Genomic DNA, 13,624 nt, shown 5'->3' on the forward strand with positions numbered 1-13,624 from the left:
CAAGCAAGTGCATGCTAGAGAAATGCTATGGAAAGAAGGGATGGGCAACAAATTCTGGTATTACCCGGGATGCAAACATCCTGTAAATTAATTTTAAAAAATCAAAATGCTCAATAGGACAGAATTGGAGGAGCACAGATACCTTGAAAGCTAATGGAGCTGTTGGTAATTGCAAAGGAGGCAAGACCATACAGCATTTGAAAACAAGGTTGAGAATTTTAAAGTCAAGTTTATTGTCATGTGCACAGGTAGAATGGAAAACTTGCTTGCAGCAGCATCACAGGCACGTAGCTACAGACAATACACAGAATATAAATTATGATATCAGTGAAGAGAGGAAAAAGTCTGCAAAAACAAGGTTTAATCTGCAGACGTGACCCCAACTTTCCAGTTCAATCCTGAACCTGGTGCTGTGTGTGTTGAGCTTCCATGTTCTCCCTGTGATTGCATGTATTTCTCCAGGACACCTGGTTTCCTCCCATGTCCCAAAGACTTGCAAATTGGTAGGTTAATTGGCCACTATAAGTTGCCCTTAATGTGCAAGTAGTAGAATCTGGGGGGAGTTAAGGAGAATGAGGGGAGAAACAAAAAACTGTAGAAATACAGTAAAAGGGTGCTTGATGGGTAGCATGGACTCAAGGGCATGTTCCTATACAACTCTGAGGAAACCCACATGATCTCATGGAGAATGCAAGTTCTACACAGGCAGCACCAGGTTGCTGGAACTGTGAAGCAGCAGCTCTAATAGCTGTGCCACTGTACCGTCCATGGTGCCCTTGTGCCACCCACAGCATTTCTCACAAGCCCGCACTCATATTCTATCTTTCCTTTCATTATCAAGCTTTTTGGCCTCCAACCCCGAGTTTTAGAATTGTCCCAATTCTCTGATATTTCTGACAAAATTATAAGCCTCTTCTTTTGATTTAATACCATCTTTAATTTTTCGAGTCAGCCACTGATAAACCATTTTTCTTTTTGAGCATTTCTGCCTTAAAGGATTTTTGCAAATTGTGCACGACTTCTTTAAATGCTCATTATTACCCGTCCACCATCATGTCATTCAGTGTATTCTCCCAGTCAGCCACAGTCAACTCTCCTCTCATACTTTCACAGTTACCTTTGTTTAGATTTAATAGCCTGATTTTGCATTGAACTTCATCACTTGCAAACTCACTGCAAAATTCAGACGTATTTTAGTCACACCCCCAAAGGCCCCTTGAGAGCAAGATTATCAATCAATCTCTTCTCACTGCACAAAACAAGATCCAAAATATTCCCTCTTTAGTTCCTTAACATATTGATCCAGAAATGTGTCTGGAATACATCCTAATGAATTGATCTTTGAAGGTATTAAAGCAAATTTGATATGTATAGGATAAAGTCTCCAATAATTAAGTATCTTCAGAGTCTTTTGGTGGTGCTACAAGGAGTAGGTCGTATCTTGGCTTTGCTCCGCTTACCTTTTAACTCCTTGTGCACCACCCTTTACTAAGACTTTTACAATACTTTTACAAGATTGATTTTGACTTCTAAGTGCCGGAATGAATACCAGAGCTAAGGCTGGAGTTGATAGCAAGGGTAACGGAGACCCTCAACTCACTTTGGAAGCTCTCTCTAAACTGGATGAAAAGCTTGGCCAGAGATTTGCCACTTTGGAAACGCTGTTAAAAGATATGGAAGACAGACCACACTCATATAGGAGAGTGCTAAACAACAGCAATTAATTGCTGAACTGGATCAAGCTGGCAAAGAGAGATCGCAGGCTGGACTTAATGGAAAAAGATTTAATGGTGACCAAGAAAGCCGCAGTCGGAGAAGTAATGTGAGGATTATCGGCCTCTCCGAGAATGCTGAATCTGGTAATCCCATTGAATTCTTTTCTAAACTTCTGAAGGATGTGTTTGGCCCTGAAGTTTTTTCTACAAGCCCTATACTTGATCGTGCCCACTGAGCGTTAAGACCAAAACCTCTGGCAGAGCAAAAACCACGGCCAGTAATATTGAGATTTCACTATGTCAGTACCAAAGAGCATTTGATTCGAATTGCTCGTCGTCGAGGAATGATCCAATACAAAGAATAGCAGTTTCGTCTGGTTGAAGATTACACCCCAGAAGTTATGAAAGAGAGACTGCCTTACAAACTGATTATGTCGCGACTTTATCAAGAGAATTATCAACCTGCATTACTGTTCCCAGCCCGCCTGAGAATTTCATTTCCCGACAAATAACGCCGGTGGTTTAATTCCATAAAAGAAGTCGAAGATTTCCTCCAAGGTTAACTGTTTGTCTCCAGATGGTCAAGAAATGTGCTTTTCTTTGATTTTATACTTAATTGGTCTACTAAGCAATGATTAACTTACAGGTTTAAACGTTTTTTATGCCCGGAGACATTTTCCTGCCCTTTGTTAATTTTTTCGTGCTTGGTTCTGAAACATGGATATTTACCATGTTTTAATTTAATTTTTTTTTCTTTATTATTTTAGTTTAACATTTTTAATGTTCTGTTTGGGTAATAATTAAGAATTTAACTGAGTGATTGCCTTTTTCTCTTTGGAATTAAAATAAGACTATTTTTTGCAAGTCTGTTTACAATTTGAAAAACTGTTTTGGCTAATTTTTCTTTCATGCTTAGTGATGGTTCCTTGTGTTCTTTTCAACTTGGAGACCTGCCACCAAAAGGTTGGGGTTAAACAATAGTGGGTAGCATTCTGGCTGCCTATTGGCCAGTTTTTGGGCTTTTCTGGGTGGGGGTGGGACTGTTTTTAGGTTGGTTGTCTTTTTCTTCTGGACTGATAAACTAGAAATATGTCTGAACTGTCGTCATATCCGGCTCCTCTTTGAATTTTTTTCCTCTTCCTGTTAACGAATCTCCTTAGCAACAAGGTTAACCCTTTACATACCACATGCTTTTTTTTAGTCTATTAAAATGGATAAGATGATTAATTTCATTACATGGAATACAAACGGCTTGAATAATCCAATTAAGCGTAAGAAGATCTTTAAAGTTTTTCATAGACTGAATGCTCAGATTATTTTTGCGCAGGAGACTCATATTAGGAAAGAGCATAATCAGCACTTTTTTTTTAGATTTTGGAGGGGTCAACAGTTTCATTCTAACTCACAAGCAAAGGTGAAAGGAGTCTCTATTTTTATAGACTCCTCAATTTCATTTGTTCATCATGAGACAATTTCAGACCCGAATGGTAGATTTTTATTAATTACTGGCTTACTTCATAACAAAAAAGTTGTTATGGTTAATGTTTATGCACCTAATGTGGATCATCCTGAGTTTTTTAAACATTTATTTGCATCTCTTCCTAATTTAAATGAATCTACATTGATTATGGGTGGAGATTTTAATTGTTGTCTAAACCCCTCGATAGATACACCTGTGTTGAATCTTGCACTTCCTAACAAATCTGCTGTCTTTATCAACTCCTTTTTAGTTGATTCCGGAATGTTAAAAGTTTGGAGATTTCTACACCCGTATGATAGAGTTTTCATTCTTTTCTCATGTCTATCACAATTACTCTAGGATTGATTACTTTTTTCTTGATGCATGATTAGTTCCACTTGTTACTGACTAAGTACGATGCAATTGCCATTTCTGATCATGCACCATTGAAACTATTAAATTAGTAGACGTACCCTCTGGTGCTAGACAATGGCAACTCAATCCTTCTTTATTGCAAGATTTAGACTTTGTCCATTTTAATAAAGAACAGATTTCCTTTTTCTTCTCAACTAATTTTAATGAAGAAATTTCCAGTGGGATATTATGGGATACCTTTAAAGCTTATATCCATGGTCAAATTATTTCATACTCTGCTGGACTGAAAAAATGAACTAATAATGAATTACGTATATTGGCTGATAAGATTAAAGAAATCGATAAAAAAATACTCTGATGCTCCTAGTTTGGAGCTCTATAAAAAGAGAACAGAACTTCAATTACAACACAGTTTATTATTAACATTTCCAATTGAAAATCAATTACTCAAAACCAAAAGTCAGTTTTATATACATGGTGATAAATCTGGTAAATTCTCGGCCAACCAACTGAAAGCTGTTTCAACTAAACGTCAGATTATTAAAGTTCGTAAACGAGATGGTAACTACACGGTAGACCATGATCAAATTAACAAATCTTTTCAAGAATTTTATACTTCTTTATATCAATCAGAATCTCCTGAGGATTCTACATCAATGCATGAATCTTTAAGGAATTTGAAGACTCCGAAATTATCACTTAATGAACGTTTAATATTAGATGCGCCCATTTCGGAGGAAGAAATAAAGAAAGTAATTTCTTCAATGAATTCGGGTAAAACACCCAGTCCTGATGGGTATACAGTTGAATTTTTAAAATCCTTTTCTGACCTTCTCTCTCTCTGGTTAGGTAAAATTTTTAAAGATGCCCTATCAGTAGGTAAATTACCACAATCCTTTTATGAAGCAACTATTTCTTTAATTCTTAAAAAGGATAAAGATCCCACTGAATGTGCACCTTATAGACCTATTTCTTTATTGAATGTGGATGCTAAAATTTTTTCTAAAATATTGGCTTCTAGACTGGAAAAGGTACTACCACAAATTATTTCTGATGACCAGACAGGATTCATTAAGAATTGTTATTTGCATTTTAATATTAGGAGGTTAATGAATATTATATATACCCCTTCATCTGTAATACCAGAATGTGTTATTTCGTTAGATGCTGAGAAGGCATTTGATAGAGTTGAATGGGAATATTTACTTAACACGCTTGAGAAATTTAATTTTAGTTCAAATTTCATATCCGTGATCAAATTGATTTACCACACACCTATGGCTTCAATACTTACTAATAATCAGAGATTTCCCTCGTTCAGGCTTTTTCAAGGCACTAGACAGGTTTGCCCTTTAAGTCCTTTATTATTTAATATTGCTTTGGAACCTTTGGCAATTGCCATTCGGGATTCTTCTAACATATTTGGTATCACTCATGGAAAGGGGACTCATAAGATATCTCTTTATGCAGATGACCCGTTACTTTATATCTCTAACCTGGAGAAATCTATCCTTGCAGTATTATCACTACTTGCTCAGTTTAGTGTTTTCTCTGGTTATAGAGTGAACTTTTCCCATTAAACATGCAAGTTCCAATTACCATTTAGATTAGTGACTGATTACTTTACGTACCTGGGTGTTAAAATTACCAAGAAACACAAGGACCTATTTAAAGTGAACTTTTTACCTTTAATTAATTACTTGAAACAATTATTTACTAAATGGTTCCCATTCTCTTTATCATTGATTGGCCGAATTAATGCAGTTAAGATGAATATTTTACCAAAATTTTTGTATGTATTTCAGGCGATTCCAACTTTTATTTCGAAATCCTTTTTCAACACTATTGATTCCAAAATTCTTTCATATATATGGCAGAATAAAAACACAAAGTTAAGTAAGAAATACTTACAAAAATTAAAAAAGGATGGTGGTATGGTTTTGCTTAATTTTAGATTTTACTATTGGGCAATTAATATTAGATACTTAATTTTCTGGGCACAAGATTTAGAAGCAATTCATTGTCCCTGTTGGGTACACCTTGAGTGTGAATCAGTGCAAGAACTTTCATTAGTTTCTATTTTAGGAGCTTCATTCCCTTTTGCACTTACTAAATTGAGTAAACAAATGACTGATCCAATAGTTAAACATACAATACGGATATGGTTTCAATTTCGTAAATTTTTTGGATTGAATAAATTTAATTTATCAAGTCCTATTCAATCTAATTTTTTCTTTCAACCATCTAGAATTGACTCAGCTTTTTTCTTATGGAGAATGAAGGGAATAACATGTTTTCAAGATTTATTCATTGATAACTGTTTTTTTATCTTTTGAACAGTTGTCTAATAAATACAATCTTCCTAGATCACATTTTTTCAATATTTACAGATTAAAAATTTTTAAAAAGTTACTTTACCTTCTTTTCCGACACCATATAAAATTGAAATTATGGAAAAAATCTTAGGTTTTAATCCTTATCAGAAGGGCCTGATAGCAATAATTTGAGATTGGATTATGAAAATACGTTCAGAGGAACTTGATAAAGTTAAGAATGAATGGGAAAGAGAACTCCAGATATTTTTACTTACAGAGACATGGAAGAAAATTCGTCAATTAGTTAATACATCTTCAATGTGTGCTAGACACTCTTTGATGCAGTTTAAGGTGGTTCACAGGACCCATATGTCCAAGGACAAGCTAGCCCGTTTTTATCATCATACAAATCCTATATGTGACAGATGTAATTCGAAGGTGGCTTCCCTGACACATGTTTTGGTCCTGTTCCCTTTTGGAAAAATATTGGGAAGACATTTTTAACATTATTTCATCTGTATTGAACATTGATTTACAACCTCATCCTATTACTGCAATTTTTGGGTTACCAATGATGGAATCTCGCCATTTATCTGCTTCTGCTCGTCGTATGATCGCCCTTGTCACATTAAAGGCCAAGCGATCCATTTTGTTCAAATGGAAGGATCCAATATAGTTTTCTTAAACTATAGCATGTTTAAACTTAGAAAAAATTAGGAGTGGTACTGTTGATCCTTCGCTTAAATTTGAGGAAGTTTGGAGTCCATTTATTCAATACTTCCATATGATATAAGCTGACCTTTTTCAGATCCCCTTCAATAACCCTTAAATACAGAGGAGCGGAGTTGATGACATAATAATTTTTTTTCCCTTTTTAATTGAAGAAATATCAGTCCAGTTTTGTTTTGAAGTTTTTATTTTTTTTTGGTTTATTATCAATATTTTTTTGATTTGGGGGTTCTTCTTTCATATAATTAAATTTCATTTCTTTTCAATCTTTCCTTTTGTATTTGTTCACTTAATAAGAGAGCGGGAGGTTTCAGATTACTTTTTTTACTCCTTGTGATTATGTATATTAACTGTTATGATTGTTATCCTGATCTCTCTGCACCATATGTATAATTACTAATGTTATATATATTTTGTACTAATTTGAAAATTAATAAAAAGATTGAAAACGAAAAAAAAAATTAAGTATCTTCGCTGTTACATGTGCCTCTGATTTCCCGATTTATGCCACTAATAATATGACAACTACTTTTTGGTAGCTATAAATAAACAGCCAAAGCTTTCTGCCCTTCGTTATTTCTTAGGTTGACCCAAATTGATTCTAATTTTACAGCATGATCTGTCAATCCAAGATCATTTCTCACCACTGCACTAGTTTCTTCTCTTATTTGTAGTTCTATACCACCCCCTTTTCCTTTCTGCCAGTTCTTTTATGTCAAATATCCTGGAATATTTACTTCCCAATTTTGGTCACCTTGTAGCCAATTTCCATAATAACAACTTACTTACATTTATGCCATTAATTCATTTACCTTGTTGCGAATATAGCAAGCATTCAGATATGGAGCTTTTCATTTTGTCACCTTATCATTTTTCTGTACTTTAATTCCCGTTTGCTGCTTGACTTTTTGTTATCTATTTCACTTACTACTTTTCTAACTTCCCCTTCCTGCTTTCTCTTTCCTTCCTGACTTCCCTTTGAGGCTCCAATCCCCCTGTCAAGATAGTTTAAAACACTATGACATATTACAGAAGTTAAAATATCAGATATCTAATTTTAAAAATAAAAGCATTCAACTATAATGAGGTGAACACAGCAAATCGTTCTGAACATATTCATGTTTCTTTGGTACAAACCTGATGTACATTTCCATAAAGTGCAGCTTCTTCCATGTCTGTTATAACAACATAAGGATCACCTTGATTTTCTTTTACCAAAATTTCCAATTCTTTTGTCCAATGCTTTCCAACAGCAATGAGCTGTTGTGGAGTTGACAGTCTCTCTGGAACATTAGTAGCCTCCCTGAAGTGTTGCAAGATAGCAGTCATCTATGATTGAAAACAGATCAGTATAACTTTTCTATTATGCATCTTGAGAATGATATTTCACAATTTCCATATGTATAGTCAAACAATGAAGTTACCCATTATCAATGGTAGTAATCTATGAAGTCCAAATTAAAATTTAAAAAAAATGAAATGTTACTAATACTTAATATTGCACTAGGCAGAAACAAAATTAATCTCACTTCCATTAAAAAAATCACCTTACACGAGTAAAAAGTTGGATAATTCCCCCTGCCAGAAGATTGGACAAGTGATACAAAAAAGTAATGCACTAGTAGTGAGAAAAGGAAGATATGCGCAGAAAACATTTCCACAGCAACCCTTAGTTTTATAACCAGATGACTGTTGTTGTAAAAGAACTGGAAAATGCTATTGGTTACACCAATTATAGCTGATGAAGAACCCACAGAATTGATAAAGCACAAGAGGAGACCATAAAGCTCATTGCTCCCCGTGTCAATCTAATCAATCCTATTCCGTTACTTTTCTCATAACCATACTGCATTCAAATATTTATCAAATTCCCTTTTAAAAGCTACAATCCGCAAATGATTACAGAAAAAATTCAAGATCATCACTTTTCAGTTTAAAAAAACCTTCAGGTTGCACCTACTGCCAATCACTTTCAATTGTATCCTATAGTCCCTGACCCCGCCACTTATGGGAACAGTTTCTTGCCATTACCTATCTAAAACACGAAATGATCTTGTATATCAAATCTTCTCTTAATCTTCTCTGCTCCATGGATAACAATCCCAGATTCAAAGTCTATCCTGGCATCTGAAATTTCTCATCACTGGACTCATTCAAGTAAGTCTTTACTCCACTCCCTCAAGAGCTTTCACATACTTCCTAAAGTGGATAGAAGCTTCATCCCATCACATTTCATATTTTCTTATAACATGGAGAAAGTCTGGCCATATTCTATTTTCCAACCGGAATTCTTTCATCACATCTCTCACTTGATGGCTAAATGTGGCATCAAGGTACCCTGGTAAAATTTAGGCCAATTAGTATTAAGGGTAAACATTCTAATGGATGGAGTTTTATCTCACACAAAGGAAGATGGCTGTGGTTGAAGGTCAATCATTCTAGTCCCAGGACAGGGTTTTGGACTCAACTATCTTCAACTGTTTCATCAATGATCTTCCCTTCATCATTAAACGAGAAGTGGGGATATTTGGTGATATCTGCTTGTGAGGACTACAAGAACAGGTCAGAGGCTGGATACTCTGCAGCAAGTGAGTCACTTCTTAACATCTTGGAATCTTTTCATTATCTTTAAGGGCAACTCAGAGTGTGATGGAATGTAATTCATTTGCCTAATGAGTCAATTCCCAACAATACAAGCAGTCTGATGCCTCCAGAACAAAAGAGCCTGCTTGATTAGCACCCCATCTACCAGCCTAGATATTCATTCCCTCCAGCATCATTGCACTGTGGCAGCAGTGTGTACCATCTACAAAATCGCATAAACTAGAGATGGAAGTATATTGCTGTTTCTTCGTAGTTATTATGCCTAAAAATTGAAACACCTCATCCAACGGCCAGCACCTTCTTCCTTGATTAATAGAGATACAAAGAAATCATAACTACTGTATTTCAGGCACACCCTCTACTTCCTTGCAATGATCACCTTTATGGTCCCCAATCAACCATACATTTCCTTTTATTATCCATTTATCATTTGTATGCCAAAGGAAGATTGTAGATTCCAGAGGCAAGGCAGTTTTTGCAAAAATCCCAAAGCACTGATCTATCATCTCCACAAGTGGAACCTTGTTAAAATTGAAATTGCCATGAAAGCTGCATTCATCTTTTCACTAATGTGCAACTTAATATACATCCTATTGTACAAAGTCAAAAAAACTCTATCCTTTAACAACATACTTCTTAAATCTTAAAATTAAGAAAAATGATTTAGCAAACAAATAATCAAAATTCAAGTGAAGATTGAAAATTTGACTGCCCTTCCATTTAATTGTGACACCACTCACTTCATCCATTGCTTCATCGAACAGAACATCAACTCCATCCAAAATCAAATGGCTGAGTCTCATGAAAAATAGGCAGTGTTTTTTGAGGACCCGTACAAGACTGTGTGGAGTGGTAACAACTACATTACCTGCAATTAGATTTTTATTTTGAAGTTGTAAGTTAGATATTAACTGTGTTCCTGAATAAATACCGCTGAAATAAATTACAATTACTAAATCATGGTGCTAAGAATGAATATGACAAATGCAATTTTGTTATTTAAACAGGTGTTTCTGTTTTAAAACTAAACTCTATACAATTCAAAACAAATTTTAGCAAAATATAACAAAAAAATCAATGCAATAATTGGCTGAAAACACTTCTGTAAATTCAATCCTAGATCTTAATGTTCTGTCGATACCAAACTTGATTGATCAGGATAACACTTGTATTTTTTAAAAAAAGCCAGTTCCCCATACAAGTGCTAACTTGGAGGGCTCTGACTAGTCTGCCACAGAGACTAATGGTAGGTCCTCTGTTGTACGTCACATATACTTATGATTTGGATAATACTGTAACAAATTTTCAGCCCCATATCAATATTGTGAGCAATTTTCAGCGCCCTATCCAAGGAAAGATGCGCTTGCCCTGGAGAGGGTCCAGAGGAGGTTCACAAGAATGAAAGGCTTGTTTTATGGAGTTCTGAAGTATGGTGGTGGTGGGGGGGGGGGGGGGGGGGGGTGGAGAAAGAGAAGAGATCTCATTGAAACCGATCAAATACTGAAAGGCCTGGATAGAGTGGACGTGGAGAGGATGTTTCCAGTAGTAGGAGTCTAGGATCCAAGAGCACAGCCTCAGAATAAAAGGGACATCCCTTTAGAACTGAGATGAGGAGGAATTTCTTGAGCCAGAGGGTGGTGAATCTGTGGAATTTGTTGCTGCAGAGGTCTGTGAAGGTCAAGTCATTGGGTACATTTAAGGCAGAGGTTGATGGGTTCTTGACTGGTAAGGGGGTTAAAAGTTACTGAGAGAAGGTGGGAGAATGGGCTTGAGGAAAAAAAAAGCCATGATTGAATGGCAGAGCAGACTCAATGGGCCGAATGGCCTAATTCTGCTCCTATACCTTATAGTCTAATAATACAGGTTACACATTTACTAAGTTGGCAGATGACACCATAATTGGTACCACAGTAGACAGTTAAGGTTGTCTAAGGGTACAATATTAATCAACTGGGAAAGTGGACAAAGGAATGGCAGATGGAATTCAGCTCAGACAATTCAGAGGTGATGCATTTTGGGAAGTTAAACCCGGGCAGGACATGCACTGTGAATGGCAATGTCCTGGGGAGTCTTGGGGGTAGAAGTACTGTACATAGTTCCCTGAAAATGGTGACAGAGGTAGATAGGGTGGTGAAGAAGGTATGCTTGCCTTCATCAGCTGAGGCACTGAGTACTAGAGTTGGGACATTATAATACAATTGTACACGAAATGGCTTCACCCAAAGAATACCATGCTTGTTTCTGGGTGTCTCAGCATACATCAGGAAATTCAACACCTGACTTTCTGGAGAGATTTTCATTTGTCATGTATCTTTTTTTAAAAAAACATGGGTCATTAGAAGTATGGATAGAAAAACAGACTTAAAGGGTAAAGAAATAAATTATGCCAGTAAAAGATTGATTTTCAGATTGGAAGATGGTTGACCATGGTGATTCCCAGGAGTCCATCTATCTTTTGAACTGAAAGGATGGCAAGTCCAGGAATTAATAGCTTCATTGCCAGTGACCCATTCCAGTCCACTGGGTTAAATTAGAGAAGTTGGGGTTGTTATCTTAGAGCAAAAAAATGGCCAAGGAGAGATTTGATAGAGGTGCACAAGATCATGTCTGGTTTCTAAGGTAAATAGAGCAAAGAGGTCCCCATTAGCAAATGGTTCAAGGACCAGAAGGCATAGATATACAATTTTGGACAAAACATGCAGAGAGATCGTGGAGAATTTTTTTTTAAAAGCTCAAGAGCAGGCCAAGGACCTGAAATCTGTAAGAATGCTGGAAACAGAATAAGTCTTTTTAAAAGGAATTGGAAAAGAACTTGAGTGGACAATTTGCAGAGTTCCAGGCAAACTGCTTGGAAATGGGAGTAACAGGGTTGCTCCCTTAAGAGCTGCCACTTATGAAGTTGGCCAAATGGCCTCCTTCTATTCTTATAATTCTACCATTCTATAAACCTCCCAAAAATTATGTGAAGAGAACTTCCAACCCAGAACCCAACATCGAAAATTCATCTCCAAATGATTTTCAAGCTCAATGAATTGAAAAATGATAATTGTTATTTACTCAAAATGTGTTACTGGCACCACTTTCCCTGAACCAACACTCTCTCTCCTCACCAAAATGTCTAGTTCTTTAGACAGCCTCACACGTGCCAGGACTGCTTTGCCCCTAGAGGTCATCATGGAGATAAGATTTCTTTATTAGTCACATGTGCATTGAAACACACAGTGAAATGCATCTTTTGCGTAGAGTGTGCTGGGGGCAGCCCGCAAGTGTCGCCATGCTTCTGGCGCCAACATAGCCCACAACTTCCTAACCCGTGCGTCTTTGGAACGTGGGAGGAAACCCACGCAGACAAGGGGAGAACATACAAACTCCTTACAGACAACGGCCGGAATTGAACCCAGCTACTTCCGTTCTCTTCTATAATTCACAGTAAGCTGCTTTCTGCTGCAATGGAGAGATCACTCAAATTTCAAACTCAAGGATAGAAGACTTCATTTATTTCATCTTGAACTCAGGAACAGGCAAGCAGGTGTGGGAACTTGGCAAGATTCCTCCAAGTGCAAACATTCATACACTGCATTACACCATTTGGGTCCTCTTTCCTTCACACCATCCAGGGACTTAAGAAGTTCTTCCAGGTGATGCACTAGCACTTCTTCCAATCTAGTGAATTACATTTGCAGTTCATGGTGTGGTCTCCTTTACACTGGAGAAACCAAACACTGAATGGACTATCGTAGAGCACCTATGTTTAATCCATAGGAATGATTTGAGCTTCCGATTGGCTACCACCTAATTCATCATCCCTTTCTGGCAGTGGCCTCCTGCATTCTTGGAAGGCCCAGTTTTCAACATGTCATGTTCAGTCAGGGATGAGTGTAGGCTTCTGGATTCGGTATCAAATTCTTAAACTTTAGGTATCTCACGCTTTCTTTCAGTCTGCATCAGAACTGGTCAATTTTGCTTGTCATCATTTTGACTCTCCTTTTTCGAAAAAAAGCTTCTTATCACACCTGAAATCCACATCCCACAGACTTGCCATTTGCAACACATTACACAGACAAATAAAATTAATGTGCTGGTAACTGCCACCATTAACCCATCTGAACTCGCCCTATCAGAGATATTCCATTTGTTCTACCCAACCGTTTCTATCTTCCCACCACCACCCATCTTCTCTCCTATTGAAAATTATCTTGTTTTTCCCCTTTCCTAGTTCTGGACCCAAAATGTTAACTGTTTCTCTTTTCACAGATTCTGCCTGATCTGCTGAATGCTTCCAGTTTGTTTGTTTTAATTCAATTTTCCAGCATCTGCAGTTTTTTGATTTTCTTTTACAATTGGTAAGGTTGGTTAAAGCACATGTGAAAAAAAAATCATTACAACTGACCACATTTTTACTCCATTTTTCAAGTAGATACGAGTTA

The 13,624-nt window shown here is 36.6% G+C and overlaps 1 protein-coding gene across 1 annotated transcript in view; it reads right to left on the reverse strand.

Moving 5' to 3' along the window:
* tdrd12 (tudor domain containing 12) overlaps window positions 1–13,624 on the reverse strand; it is a 104,981-nt gene that overhangs the window by 48,442 nt on the left and 42,915 nt on the right. The window contains exons 14-15 of the mRNA XM_052028702.1: window positions 9,938–10,065; window positions 7,731–7,922 (exon numbers count right to left, since the gene is read on the reverse strand). Coding sequence (XP_051884662.1) covers window positions 7,731–7,922; window positions 9,938–10,065 — 320 coding nt within the window. The remainder of the gene's footprint in view (window positions 1–7,730; window positions 7,923–9,937; window positions 10,066–13,624) is intronic.

The sequence above is a fragment of the Pristis pectinata genome, chromosome 13 (assembly GCF_009764475.1).
Source record: "Pristis pectinata isolate sPriPec2 chromosome 13, sPriPec2.1.pri, whole genome shotgun sequence".
NCBI classification, from domain to species: domain Eukaryota; kingdom Metazoa; phylum Chordata; class Chondrichthyes; order Rhinopristiformes; family Pristidae; genus Pristis; species Pristis pectinata.